Below are 15431 nucleotides of genomic sequence, written 5' to 3' on the forward strand. Positions count from 1 at the left end.
TAGAGGAAGAGGAAGACCTCCACTCCGTTGCAAGGACCAAGTGGAGAAGGACCTGGCTTCGCTTGGAATATCCAATTGGCGCCACGTAGCGAAAAAAGAAACGACTGGCGCGCTGTTGTTAACTCGGCTATAATCGCGTAAGCGGTGTCTATGCCAATTAAGAAGAAGAAGATATTTTAAAGTTGCTGAAAGTCGTAATCTTGCTAAATGTTTTTATTTATTTCCAATTTTTTGTCTGCTTCGCCGGTGTGCGACTTATTCCGACTGCGTTTTATGCTTGACAGCTCGACATCAAAGTCAGTAAGTAAGTCACAGCTCCGCCACCGTGCTCTGCTTGCTTTTCATCTAAGTCGGTCCCATCGAAATGCCACCAACTTAAGCGTAAACCTTGTAATTTTGCAAATTTTCTTGCGACTTTACTCGTCGACCGCGCCTCTCATTCATCTCAACCAACCGAACTCTTTAATTTTCTCATACGCAGCTAGTAATTTGAGTAAAACTTTTCTATTGCATTTAATTTGTTCGTTGGTTTTGTATTGCTCTTTTCCTCTTAGTTTGGCCGCTTTTCTCCTTCAAACTTTGCTACCCTCACCCTTTTACATTACTCTGCTTTTATTTAAGTGTGCGCTTCACTTAGAACAAAATTTCTTTCAACTCTTTCATCAGCAGTTGATATTTAATTTTTCGCACTTTGTTGTTCAAATTTCAGAATTATATACTACTGCGAACCAATTGAAAGGTTTTTAATTTATACATCGCGGAGTGTTTCGAATCTGTAAATATTTTTTCTGTAATTCAAAAACTTCAAGTAAGTCAAAATATTCATTAGTATTTGAGATACGCGTCATTTTGTGATGCTCTAAAAGTGAATTCTTCCATTTTTACTATGTTTGAATTTATTGAACAAAGAAGTGCGATAATGCACCATTTCATACTGCATTGGTTATTCGCGACCATTTCGCCACATTTTCAACTAATATCGTGCTGCAACCACCGTATTCACCTGATTTAGCTTCGTGTAACTTCTGGCTATTCAGCAAATTCACATGACCACTCCGAGGACACCGTTTTGACTCAATTGAGGATATAGCTGAATCAAAGAAGGCTCTGATGGCCAAGTTCAATAATATCTTCGTCAAAATACAAGAATCTTAGTGTGATACTTGAAAACTTTACGATATCCTGGTTTTGGTAACCACTAAATCTTCTTCAAAGATAAATCAAGCGTCAATATAAAGTTTTGCAAAACAATTCATATTGTTTCAAGATTTGTGTTCCTCCTATACATTCTTGAAATGTTTTATAATGTAGATGACAACACATACATACATATGTCCATATGAATATGGAGACATCTCAGTTAGTACATATGCATATAATACTATTTGGTAATTAGGGGTAGCAACCCGATTGTATCTATTTTTCTCAATACCACATACTAAAAGGCCAATCAAATATATAGGGTGTTCACAGTTCTATATTATCTGATGTGTTAATTTTGCCATCTGTTTACTTCAAAACATTTTACCACGTGGTAACTTTGTTTGTTGTTGTTTCCTATACAAGTTCGAAATAACAGTCTTAGGCAAAATTACTCTACTTTACTTCGTGTTTTTGTTTCCTGGTAAAGTGGCAACTTTGATCAGCTGACTATTCGCGTTTAGAAAAAATGGAAAGCAACACAGAAATACAGAAGGTAAACGCAATTCGCAATATTTTTATAGCAAATTAATTTTTAATTCTTGAATAAAAATGTCTCATTTAAATGGAAAGCAAAATATATTGAACGCACTCAGCTACAAATGTATACTGGACATAACCGCTAATGATTCTAGTATGTATATATACTTATTACATAAAATTACCTACCGAAGTTATTTTTTACAATTTTGTTAAAGGCAGTGACGAAGAGGATGACGATATCCTAATAAAATTTGCCATTGATGCAGCGCTTATTATAGCTAATCGGAGAAGTACCCATTTGGGTATACCAAAGTCTTCGCAATGGGTCAATAATGTTCTTCCCAGATTTGATAGTGGCCGCATGCGACAAACGTTGCGCATAGAATTCTTTGAGTTCAACTATATATTATCCTTAATCAAGCAAGACCCTGTTTTCCAAAACAAAAATTTTGTTCCACAATTACCAATCGATCTTCAACTAAAGATAACACTTTTTCGTCTGGGATCAAGTGGAGAGAGTGCCTCTATTAGAAAGATTGCAACATTGTTCGGAATAGGCGATGGCGGAACAGTTACCAAAGTGACAGAGCGGGTTATTACCGCATTGATTAATTTAAAATCTACATTTTTATGTTGGCCATCTAGAGAAGAAAGGCGAAAGATTGTCACAAAAACAATGAAAGAGCTTCCAGGATGTATTGGCTATGTTGACGGTACTGAAATCAGATTAGCAGAGTCGCCTTCAAAAGATCACAAACTATACTTCTCTCGCAAAAAACGGTATGCCATAAAAATGCAAGTAGTATGTGACTATTCACTAAGAATTAGACAAGCGACAATAGGATACCGAGGAAGCGTGCATGATGCTAAAATTTTTGCCGAATCTGCAATAGGTAAAAACCCACAAAATTATTTCTGTCATCGGGAATGGATTGCTGGCGATTCGGCATATCCGCTAAGCCAACATCTTATTACACCTTTTCGACAAAACAGTACTGAGCAGTCAAAAGAAATGAGAGATGCATTCAATCAATATTTCTCTAAATATAGAGTACGTGTAGAAAATTGTTTTGGGAAATTAAAAGAAAAATTTTGCAGTTTAAAAGAACTACGGTTCCGATTAACGAACGAAACTAATTATAAAAATTGTTGTAGATGGATTTTGGCATGTTGTATCCTTCACAACATGCTGCTACAATTTAACTTAGACGAAAATCCTAGTTTAGAAAGCCAAGAAGAAACAGACTTCCCACAAGAAATTTATGAACACGACGACCTAAGAAAAGCTTTATCACATTTTGTAAACAATAAAGATATAATTATTTAATTTTATGTAGTATATATGTATAGTTTTATTTTTTAATTTTTAATTCCTCCATTGCTATTCGTTTGCAAAAGAGGTTTTTATCAACACAGGCTTCAGTTATTTAAATTGAATTAGTTTCGTATAGAAATCTAAACTTTACAAATTTTCATCGAAATATTCAACTTTTTAGTCGACATTTTTAGCCTTTTTGGTATGCAGTTCAATAGCCTACTAAATTTTATTGAAATAAAAGATGTTTAATATTTTTCTAATGAAGGTGTTATACATGTTTTCTTCATATAACGCGATTTATTTTCTATATGGAAGAAAATACTTAGGCCTGCGACATTTTTATTGCATTATTTTCATTTTTTCCATTTCAATTCTTTCTTTCATTTCCAATTCTTTCATAGCTATTCTCTCCCTCATTTGAATTTCCATAACTTGAATTTCCCTGTCAGCTTTTTTTTCTACCAACTCTTTTTCAATTTTTTCTTTATCAAACAACAATTGTTGCTCTTTTAGCATTAATTCATTTTCCCTCATCTTAAATTCCTTCTCGATTCTGCCTTTTTTTGCATCCAATAAGCTGGAGTGTACATCGAGAACGTCTGATAGGGCTGTACGCGAATATATACCCTTTCGGACAGCCTTTGACGTAGAAGGGGTGACCAGAGGCTCGGGTAATGCCACGATTTCCTCGACGATTATATCAGAGGACGTGGCAACTTCTGGTGAACCAGTACATGCAATGTCCTCGGTATCCAATACAAGGCAGTTTGAAGTGAGCTCCCTATAGCCAAAAATGTCTTCTAAGTCATCGTACCGGGGACACATCCTTACAATCGCGTCTAAAAATTAAGTGTATTTGATATATACATTTAAAAATTTATGATGTGTAGAACCTACTTTTGGTAGTGTCACAATTATCCATGGTGCCACTTCCCGTTGTATTTTGCCAGGACTTGGCCTTGGTGTACTGCAATCTTAAGTTTTTTACCTTGCAACGCACCAGAGTCCAATGCAAGTCGCTGCCAGTTTGGTTTAAAAATAATGTTGGGCCGTTGGTTTCTCTAGTGGCCTATTGTCCCTCAAAAAGTTGATTAAACTTTCATTTTCATTGTCGGTCCACTTTCTGTAGGTAGCCTTTCGAACACGCTTATGTACAACCTGCAATAGAACAATTATAGGCAGAATATTTTCATATTTATATTTAAAAATATTGCGAATTGCGTTTACCTTCTGTATTTCTGTGTTGCTTTCCATTTTTTCTAAACGCGAATAGTCAGCTGATCAAAGTTGCCACTTTACCAGGAAACAAAAACACTAATTGTGCGTTCACAGTTTAAATGTCAAATATCGGGCAAAGTTGCCACATATGAAATTTCCCATAAACTGTGAATACAATAATAGTAAAGTCAGCCAAGTGTTTGAAAATCCAGATATTAGTTATATAGGGGTTATGTAAAGTTTTTGCCCAATTTTATCCATTTTTGGTAAAAAGATACACTTTTATGAGTAAAACACGCTCTCTTATTTTCGTTGACGGTACAAAGTCACCCGGAAATTCTCAAATCAATATATTAGGTATGTGGAGGCTTAGGGATGTATTGCACCGATCCAAGCCAGGAGTCCAAATACTCGGTACCTAAGGACTTGACCAGTTTTTGTTGGATTTAAACAATTTTTGGTCATAAGGTGGCACACACTACTGAAGTAGATATAAGTATACTAAGTATATTATTCGTACAAAGTTTTATCATGTTATATTAAGTGCTTCTTGATTTGTGTACTGGAAACTGAACGAATCAAGGTGAATTTAAAATAGTTCTATATGGGAAGTAGGCGTGGTTGTTGTCCGATTTCGTCCATTTTCATACTATGACATAATAATGTAGGAAGAATACCATATACTAAATTGGGTTTAAATCAGTTTGTCGGAGCCCGATATATATATACCGGCTTCTATAATGCTTTCTCATACCATCTCTGTGGTAAAATTTAAGGTATCTGGAATAATTATTTTTTGTTTTATCGCGCTTTTTGTAGTTTTTAACCTTACCGTTATGTGAGAAATGAGCGGGGTTAACTTCTGATATCATCCATTTTCCCATTGTCGGTAGGAATTTGTATAATATTTGCACTCAGTGAATTTGGTTGTTGTAGCTTAAGAATTTTAGGAGATATGTACATTAAACTTGCCTACTTTTGTATCACTTATCAAAATCTAATTATTTTAACGCTTATAAGCCTGATAACTCCGATTCATTCAGCATTTTATTATGTAAAATTTTTCTTAAAAATCATTCTTTCAGATTTAACAGGGTGTTTTATTGGTTGGTCCTTTGAGGAACCACTAGGTGCTCATTAATTTTAAGTACATATTTTTTACAAAAATACATATTTAATTGAAATTTCATTAAAATTATTATTAAACTGATAAAAGATACATTAGTTGGTATGGAAATCTAGAAAACAATTTTGCTGTGACGATAAATAAAGAGATATACCACATTTTATGCAGTAAAATTGCTTACGTGATGAACAATTAGGTTATTTAGCCACCTTTATATTTAAATTTGTAAACTTTTTATCAACACTTACATCAAATAAAATTTTAATAACGATGAAGATTCCAAACTCTCGGCACTAATTAATTATTATTACTTTCACAATAGTCACTTGAAAATAAAAAAAAAAAACCTTGAAATTATTTTTTCGATGCACTCCTACTCAAGTCAAAACGAAATTGACTGCAATGCTTACCCACAAGTGGCACCTGAGCTACAATAAAAGATAACGGATATAAGTATCAAAGCAACATCTGACGTGATGTAATATTTAAAAATGCATGCTCATACATACATGAAAATTTTACAAAAGTAGCGGTTGGTTACTGGAGGAACCGCCAGACGTTTAAGGGTTAAGTTTTTTCAGGTCAACTCCAACCAATTCGTCAGCTGGAACGCTCATTACTCACATCTAATAAAACCTATAATACCTTAATTCTAACAAATCGAATTCTTAATCAAAAATAGAAACTGTGGCCAAGTGAAAGGGAAAAATGCAATCTTCTTATCAGTATACTGTTTGTTTAACATAGCATCTAATAAAAACAATAAAAATACCGCAAGACTTTTTTGACAACCCATTATAATGTACGAAAAAAAAAGAATTAAAGATAAAATAGTTTAGCCATTTTGCTCAGAAACTTGTAGACGTAACTCACTAGCATTTTTGCTTTTTAGAAACCTTCCGCGGCAATCCGGAAAGTTAATTTGCAACATAACAGAATTTTCATGGCCCCACTGTGCACAAAAGTGAACCGATGGCAAAATTGCTACTCCCTCATTTCATAAGAGCCTTATCACACGAGGCAACTTTTGTTGCGGCAACTCTTGGTTTATAGGCGAGGGGGCGACGAGGAGAGGGGAATCGCGCCGAGTTTCCAGTGTTCAGCAACTCGCTTTGTGTTCTTATTCGTAGCAGTTCGCTGCGACGTTTTTCGGCATTCGTGTTCTTTCTTTCGTAGTACATAGTTGCATTTGCGTATCTTTTTTTGAAATTAATATTTTGAATATATTTAAAAAATTTAATTTCATCTATTGGTAATTAATTTGCAAATATGTATACAAATATACATAATATAATATAAATATTTTAGAAAATGGAGTATGATGAAAAAATCTAATTAATTAAAGATATTGTGAAATGTATGGAGGAAGCCATACAAATTGATTCAGACGATAGTAAAAAGGGTGATATATCTTTGTTTTAATAAATAAAATGTATTTCTTAATTGACAGAGCTGATTAATATATGTGATAGAGTGGCCCAAATACCTATAAGGAAAAAGAAACGACAATGGGTTAAAGTAAAGAGTAGACAATGGGTTAAAATAAAATGAAAGAGAATGAGAAAAAAACTCGAGCAGAGTTGCGCAACACAAGTTGCTCGTGTGAAGGTAATGGGCGACAGCAAAAGAGAATCGCCCGAGAATTAGCAACTAAAGTTGCCTCATGTAATCGCGAACTAAACAATAGAATACATTGGACATTTATTTGCAATTTACTCGAATAGAGAAGCCCAGAGGCAGCTGTACGACACATTACACAACCACGCACATAAAACTTTTTAAAGTACTCTACATGCACATATTGTATGTATGTATTTATAAATATACTTATGTACCAATGTGCCGTTAGTAACTCATTCACTCAGCCAAACAAGCTGATGAGCAAACAAATAAGCGAAGAATGAGGCAAACAGCAGAGTTCGGATCGAAGTGAGGACGGTTAAAGAATGCAAATGATAGAGTTCGAAAGCCAAGCAAACGTAACAATCCGACACGAATGTAACAAATGAAGTGCTTTGTGTGCCAGCTGATAAATGGCAAGTCGGAAAATCGTTTAGTGAGTAAATTTTAAACTAAAAAATGTTTGACTGATTAACCCTTTCGCGGACACACGAAATTTAGTAAATGTTATCAGAATGACACATGCATTTATTTGGCTTATAAAACCGATAATTGAATTCCGATTTCAGTTTTGGGTTTGTGGTTTATTGAATATTTAATTTTTACTCAAAACAAAAAAATTATAGTATGTCGACATACACCGACGTGTCCTAGTTAGGGATTTTGATTTGTTATAGGGACACGTCGGATATGCTCGACGTCGGACAGAGCCGACATGTCCTATTTCTTTTTTTTCTATGTCGGCATATACCGACGTGTCCAATTTAAACCATTCGTTGTGTCGGATTATGCCGACGTGTCCGCGAAAGGGTTAAAAGTCAAAGTGAATTAATTGAGTATAAGTGTTATATAATTAAATATTAGTAGACTACTTAGAATAGTTGTATAATTTTTCTCTGGACAACTATATTTTAATTATAGCATAAGTCGTCTATAACCAATTAAACTGAAATTGAGTAGTTGGAGACCAGTTTTTCTTCTATTTAAGTTTGCTACTCTGAAATATATAGACAAATATATGTAAGTGATCAGCTAGGTTAATTATAGCCACAGCGCGAACCAATCACTCAGTGTTATCGCGCGCACAAAGAGCGGAGCTGCGAATTTCTCGAAAACGCCGATATCGGACCACTATAACGTATAAAAGCCATAAAAACTGACAGAACAAAATTAAGTTCCTGTTTACGGAAAACTTTTGATTTCTGAGAGGTGTTCTTAGGTGCAACCGATGTAAATTTTTTTTCTTGTTTCTGTTAAAAAGCGTACATTTTTTAAATCTGTTATAATAGATATAAATATTTATTAAATTTTTTTTGCAGTTGCTATCAATTTCCTGTTGCAAACTGTTTTTTACATTAAAATTTTTAGAAGGGAATTACATATAAATTCCGTAAGAGCACAGCAAATTGAAATGTAAAGAACAGATTTTCAAAAAAAGGACATCATTAAAGAAATTTTAATTATTCTTTTAAGAATTCTGTGAATATTACTATTATAGAAATGCATTTTATAAAATAACGCAATACTTATTGAAATCCACATATACAAAACCTACTCTCTTTATTACCAATCCTAAACCATATTCTGTAGAACTAGTTTACATTATATTAAGATGAACTAGATTACATATATTTTTACTGTTGGTGTTAGTATAGATCAGAGGCCACAACTTGCTTCATATCTCTACAGGGTGTAAGAAAAACTGTTTACTTTTACATATCAACAGACGTATTTATATACAAATATAGCAACGCACAAGTAAAGTAAAGAGCCACATACGCAGCCATTCGCTCATTGCAAAAAGTTTGTATCAGAGGCTACCGGCTACCAACTGTTACGAACTGTACGTGCACTTACCTCGCTTTTGTGGTGATTGCATGGCACTAGAAGACGCCGAGTTGCCGGACGAGCTTCCCGTTAAGGAAGCGGTCAATGCTGACGAGGGCGATGGCACACACTGCACAAATACCAATAACGAAATTGCAATCCATAGCCCCAGGTAATATAGCCAGGACGACGATGGTAATGACGATGATGATGTTGATAAGAATGGTGTTCGACTAAAACGTACAGCAACTCGAGAAGCAGCAGACGAAGGCAAAGAAGAAGAAGCAGCAACAGCTTGTTGCCGATTGTAACTATTGTTGTTTTTATAATTTAAATTATTGTTTTTATTTTTGTCTGCATTTATCAGCAGCATAGCACAACGCCAACGCGGAGCTTTTGTCTTACTCCTCACTACTGTTTTTGTTGCCATTGCTGATGTTTGTTTCAATGTATCGCTGTTATTGTTGCCACTGCTTCTGCTGTTGCTGATGCAACTTGACGCATTTGTTTTTCTTATTTTCGCAACGTTTGTAGGGACCTCGGTCATGTTCGCGGGACCAAGTTGACTCGTTACTTCGCTATCAGATTTTGCTTTTACTTCTGTTGTTGTTAGCATGCTCAACGCTACATATGAATTTGTGCAAGGCAAGCTATTTTATTATTGCTGCTATTCTTGTGCGAGTCCTTACAGCTATGTACTACAGCTTCGGCTAAATATTCGCCGGTATAGCTGTCTGGCTCGCAATTAGCTAATTATTGCCGCGTTTTATGACTAGCTATAATTTATTGTTGTATTTGTTTTTTATTTCCTTTTTCATTTTTTGTATTTTTCTTTTGCTACCCGATACCCGTTTATTCAGCAACAACGGGGTCTAGTTTTGCCATAATTCACACGAGTGCTTAACGACGAACACACACACACTAACACTTATAAGCACAGACTCGCGCGGGCGCAAATGCACTTTCCGCAGCTACACGGGAATCCGCAGAGCTCAGCTTTGTTTTGGCACGTTCTTTACTCTGCCTGGCAAACAACTCGACTCGTAAACTCAATAATACTTGTGCGATAATATTTTAATGACTTAATACCAACAACATTTATATGATTGTTGCCGTTGATAGCATTACTACTGTTGCATACTTTTCACATTAAACACATAAATATACACACACATACACGTTTTGCGCAGCTTAAAATACTTTTGCACCCACTTTTTATTTTTAAATATTTTTGTTGTTATTTATGGTTGTTGTTGTAAACATGTTTTCTTCACTTTCACATTGCACTTAACATTTTCTTTTTATTCTCAATATGCAGCACACAATTGATGACTTTTGCGATTTCTTGCACTTTTCTCAATTTTCTTTCATTTCTGGCTGGATTTTATTTTCTTTTATTCACTGCAAAAGAAATGAGAAATTTGAACTATTAGTAACAAATGTAGTGAATGGTTAAAATAATAAAATAGTAAAATTGAAGTTTACTTTAGAATTTATATATGTACATACACATACTTCAATATTTTCTCCAAAATTTTTTATTATTATTATTCTCATTTGCTCAGCAAAAATGTAACACACACATTAAAAAAATTTGAGAAATTAGTGATTTTAGTTACATAAAATTTAATTTGGTGTAAAATTTAAGGAATATTGTATTTTCTAAGAAATTGTAGGGCTCAGCGTCCTAAAAGTATACAACGTTTTTTGAGTTCACCTTTTGTATTTTTTATGTACTTGATATCCTTTGTGCACGATTAACTGGGACACTAAATTACTGACGCAGCAAAAATCTGATTATTTAATAAAACTCTCAATAAAGATCAATTTAAAAAATTATCCACACAAGAAAGAAAACTGTGTAAAAAAATCTCATTTTACATGAAAATCTATCTATTTGTACTGTGAGAAATGACATGGTATTATGTACGTATATAATGGTAAAATAATATTAATAAATTTCAAAGTCATTAACCGCTGTGTATTCTTTGCCTTTACTCTTCAGTTACTTGGCGCTGAAATCATGAAGGACCCTCTGTTTTTGGGTCCAAGTTAATCAAATGATTTTCTAGTTCCGTCACTATTTCCCAACTCATATTATGATAACATGTTTTAAAATTAATCTGTATTTAAGTATATCATTTTGATTTTGTTGCAAAAAAAATATATAGGTGAAATGAAAAAACCGTGTAAAAAGGTAATTAGGAGGTGTACAGAAAAACCGTATACAAATAATCCGTGCAAAAAGAACATCAAGTTTAATTTTTACACAATTAATAACGACTTTTATGTCCTAAAAATGTTGTAATTCCTTTAACAGAGAGAAATTATGAAAACACTAGAAAACTTTTCTTATAAGAGAAACATTTTCTCAATCAAAAGGTAACACTCAAGTGCTGAACAATGTGTTCAGCACTTCACACATATTAAAAAAGAAATACAAGATATTATAGATTTGCCCTCTCTAAAAAGCTGGCGAAACACACAAACAGCAGATATACATAAATTCAAACCCAAATAGAGATAGTACATATAACATCTAAAGTGATACGAGTAAACCATCCACATTTTCTCTTTTTAAAACTTAACAATATAACTTTGTTTCTTAGATTTAATTTTTACAAGCGGGTAATAGTAATAGGACTTAATAAGCGTGGAAGTACCGAATCGACTGCAACTTAAATTACAATTGGTGCTGAGTAATTAAGATTAACCCTAGAACACACACCCGGGTACAAATATATGCACTTTCAACTTTGAAGTGTTGTAACTTTTGAACCGCTATACCTCTATACCGCTAACTTCGGATCTAAAAAGATTATTTAGTTTTGAGTTCAAATTCAAAATTTGAACCAGATCGGACTATAGGTTCAGGAGCTACAGCCTTCCAAACACATTATATACGTAAACACACTCCCGGGATACGTTTGTACCCCAATAGTAAAAATCCTCATAATAATCAAAAAAAAAAACATTTTTATATTATTTTTTTATTTGAAAAAATAAAAATATTCATTTCACACATTATATTATGGGCTTTTATTATAAAAATGCATCTTATATCTAAGGAAAATTATGGCAAATAGAGCAATTTGTTGATGTGACCGAATGTTCAAGACACATTGGCTTCTTACATTTGGCGCACAGCTTTCTGGTTTTTCTACGGCGTTTTTCCTCTTGTGCGTAACATAAGTAGCAAGATCCGGACACAGGTTTTGTCGTGCGCGCTGCGGCAGATGTTGATGCTGCTGTTGTCACCATTGATTCCACCGGTCGGTTGAAATGTGCTTCAATAGCAATTTTAGTCGAAAAATTTCGCGTCACTTGACGATTTATGGCTCTGGCTTCAATAATGGGCATACACAATGCTTCAGCCAAGCTGCGCAGGATCTGCTTACGCTTGTTGTTTGTTCTCCAAGGCAACTAGGGTTATTCAAATCGTAGACAATGTAGGCTGCAAGAGCTGTAATGTCCGACATGTTGAAGAACATCGCTAGTGGCCATCGTTTTGTTTGTCTTTTTGTTGGGTATTCCGCAAACATTTGGTCCATTCGATCAACACCACCTTTGGTACGATTATAATATTCAATTATTTCAGGTTTCCCACTGTCACCTATTTCAGCATCATTATGCATGAAAGCAAAATTACTGCTTTATTTTTTTTGGGAACATAAGAGCTATTGTCACATTATTTTTGAAGCCAAATGTCGTTGAACCAATTGTCCTGTTTTTGTTCTGCTTCATTTCTTGAGGAATATATGATTAGTTTTTGCGCAAAGTTCCAACGATCGTGAGTTTCCAGGTGAGAAGCAGTTCTGCAACTGGCAAGGTCGTAAACAAATTGTCCATTGTAATGTTTCGGCCACTTCCTTGGTATTTGGCAGACAAATCCTTCACCACTCGTTCGCCTTGGTTCGTTTCCCTACCAGTTTCTGCTTGGCCAGTATATATTTGTCCATGCAGTGGATATGCATTTGTGGCATCGCAAATCCACCAAACCTTGACACCATATTTAGCAGGTTTTGACGGTATGTACTGCGTAAACCGTGTGCGGTTACGGTAAGGAAATAATTGTTCATCAATCGTCAAGCATGAGCTGGGCTTGTAATGTGCAGCAAGATTATTGTTCATCATCGTCCACAACTCGCTGATCGGTGCTGCTTTATCAGTTAGTAAGCGTGTTGCACGAGTGTTTTTATCGTCTAATCTTAGGAACCGCAATATCGAACAGAAACGGTTGACTCCCATTGTGGCGCGATATAAAGGATAGTTTTTGACGCTCCATAAATCTCGAACATGTTCTCCATTGCTATGGTTCGCACCAGTCATAATAAGTATGCCAAAAAATGCATACAGCTCTGTTATTGACACAGGCGTCTATGACTTAGGAGTTGTGTTTGGCTGCGCATTGTTGTAAGCATTATAAGTTTCTTTTGCTAACTTATTTGTGTGGCGCATAATTATATCAGCCATTTCAACGTTCATGAAACATTTGAATATTTGCTCTATTGACAACATTTCAGCGCATCTAGCTGGTCCAGAACATTCTCTTATAGTATTTTGTCTGAGTACCTGACGACTTACATTTGGTTCTTTCATCCACTCAGTACCATCACGTGCAACAAATTTTTCGGCACTAGCAGGTAATTCATTATTGTCTTCTACTTCTTCTTCCTCATCGTCTTCATCATCATCCTCATAGTCCGCATAATCAGGTAATACTCCTGCGGCACTTTGCGAAACTTCAGCATCGTCATCAACAATTTCAATGTCATTGATTTGAATTTCTTCTTCATCTTCTGAGTCAAAGTCATAGGGGGCGTCATCGTCACAAATTTCATCAAATAAAGATTGTATATATGATTCTCTCTGTTCCTCAGTTAGCCTGCATAATAAAAAAAAATTAGTATACATATGTTTACATTGTTGCTTATTTTACATTTTTTACCTTCTATATGCTGCACTTGATAAATATTCGTTTCTTCTTGAAGTCATTTCGTATCCAGTTATTTATAGTTTCAATTATATTTGTTTTCACTTATATTTTCACTTCTTACATTTTGGAGCACCAAAACAATAATGAAACAAGTAAGGAAGGGCTAAGTTCGAGTGTCACCGAACATTTTATACTCTCGCACGATAAAGTGATAATCGAGATTTCATTATCAGTCATTTACATATTTTTCAAATACCGTATTTGTGTAAAGTTTTATTCCGCTATCATCATTGGTTCCTAATGTGTACAGAGAAGGCATCAGATGGAATTCAAAATAGCGTTATATTGGAAGAAGGCGTGGTTGTGAACCGATTTCACCTATATTTCGTACATGTCATCAGGGTGTTAAGAAAATATTATATACCGAATTTCATTGAAATCGGTTGAGTAGTTCCTGAGATATGGTTTTTGGTCCATAAGTGGGCGAGGCCACGCCCATTTTCAATTTTTAAAAAAAGCCTGGGTGCAGCTTCCTTCTGCAATTTCTTCCGTAAAATTTAGTGTTTCTGACGTTTTTTGTTAGTCCGTTAAAGCACTTTTAGTGATTTTCAACATAACCTTTGTATGGGAGGTGGGCGTGGTTATTATCCGATTTCTTCCATTTTTGAACTGTATATGGAAATACCTGAAGAAAACGACTCTGTAGAGTTTGGTTGACATAGCTATAATAGTTTCCGAGATATGTACAAAAAACTTAGTAGGGGGCGGGGCCACGCCCACTTTTCCAAAAAAATTACTTCCAAATATGCCCCTCCCTAATGCGATCCCTTTTGCCAAATTTCACTTTAATATCTTTATTTATGGCTTAGTTATGACACTTTATAGGTTTTCGGTTTCCGCCGATTTGTGGGCGTGGCAGTTGGCCGATTTTGCCCATCTTCGAACTTAACCTTCTTATGGAGCCAAGGAATACGTGTACCAAGTTTCATCATGAAATCTCAATTTTTGCTCAAGTTACAGCTTGCGCGGACGGACGGACAGACGGACGGACGGACAGACAGACATCCGGATTTCGACTCTACTCGTCGCCCTGATCACTTTGGTATATATAACCCTATATCTGACTCTTTTAGTTTTAGGACTTACAAACAACCGTTATGTGAACAAAACTATAATACTCTCGTTAGCAACATTGTAGCGAGAGTATAAAAATATGTAAATGACGAATAATGAAATCTCGATTATCACTTTATCATGCGAGAGTATAAAATGTTCGGTGACACCTGAACTTAGCCCTTCCTTACTTGTTATAATATTTCAAAAATTTTTACACATAAGTGTTCCTAGCTACTGCGATACTCTACACCAAATTTCGGCTTTATATCATAATTTAACGGTTAGTTATAGCACTTTATATGTTTCTGTTATACTCCGATAACGCCCATCTTCGAAGTCGAAATTTCATCGAGAAACCTCAATTTTGACTCAAGTTACAGCTTGTACGGACTGACAGACAGTTAATCGGATTTCAACTTTTCTCGTAACCCTGATCATTTATATACATAGATATAACCCTATCTCGATTAGTTTTAAGTTATACGTACAGCCATTAGGTGAACAAAACTATAATACTCTGTAGCAACTGGTTGCAGGAGTATAATAATAGATACAAATCGTGTCAATAGTACACATATCTCGAATAT

General features: G+C 34.9%; 2 protein-coding genes across 2 annotated transcripts in view; both read right to left on the minus strand.

The window, feature by feature from the left end:
- LOC126754583 (uncharacterized) overlaps positions 1-15431 on the minus strand; it is a 286545-nt gene that overhangs the window by 255260 nt on the left and 15854 nt on the right. The window contains exon 2 of the mRNA XM_050466687.1: positions 8823-10193. Within this exon, the coding sequence (XP_050322644.1) occupies positions 8823-9408 (586 nt within the window). The 5' untranslated portion in view covers positions 9409-10193. The remainder of the gene's footprint in view (positions 1-8822; positions 10194-15431) is intronic.
- LOC126754628 (uncharacterized) lies at positions 3000-4532 on the minus strand. The gene is made up of 2 exons (XM_050466738.1): positions 3899-4532; positions 3000-3840 (listed from the first exon to the last, which is right to left on the minus strand). The coding sequence occupies exons 1-2, from the start codon at positions 3921-3923 to the stop codon at positions 3341-3343; spliced, it is 525 nt and encodes a 174-aa protein (XP_050322695.1). The 5' UTR covers positions 3924-4532; the 3' UTR covers positions 3000-3340.

The sequence above is a fragment of the Bactrocera neohumeralis genome, chromosome 4, assembly GCF_024586455.1.
Source record: "Bactrocera neohumeralis isolate Rockhampton chromosome 4, APGP_CSIRO_Bneo_wtdbg2-racon-allhic-juicebox.fasta_v2, whole genome shotgun sequence".
Taxonomy (NCBI): domain Eukaryota; kingdom Metazoa; phylum Arthropoda; class Insecta; order Diptera; family Tephritidae; genus Bactrocera; species Bactrocera neohumeralis.

Bases quoted from the DNA above. Each gene is read 5' to 3' on its own strand.
- LOC126754628 (XM_050466738.1), bottom strand. From the start codon at position 3,923: ATGGATAATTGTGACACTACCAAAA. The intron at 3,841-3,898 runs GTAGGTTCTACA...CTTAATTTTTAG, and splicing joins TAATTGTGACACTACCAAAA to ACGCGATTGTAAGGATGTGT.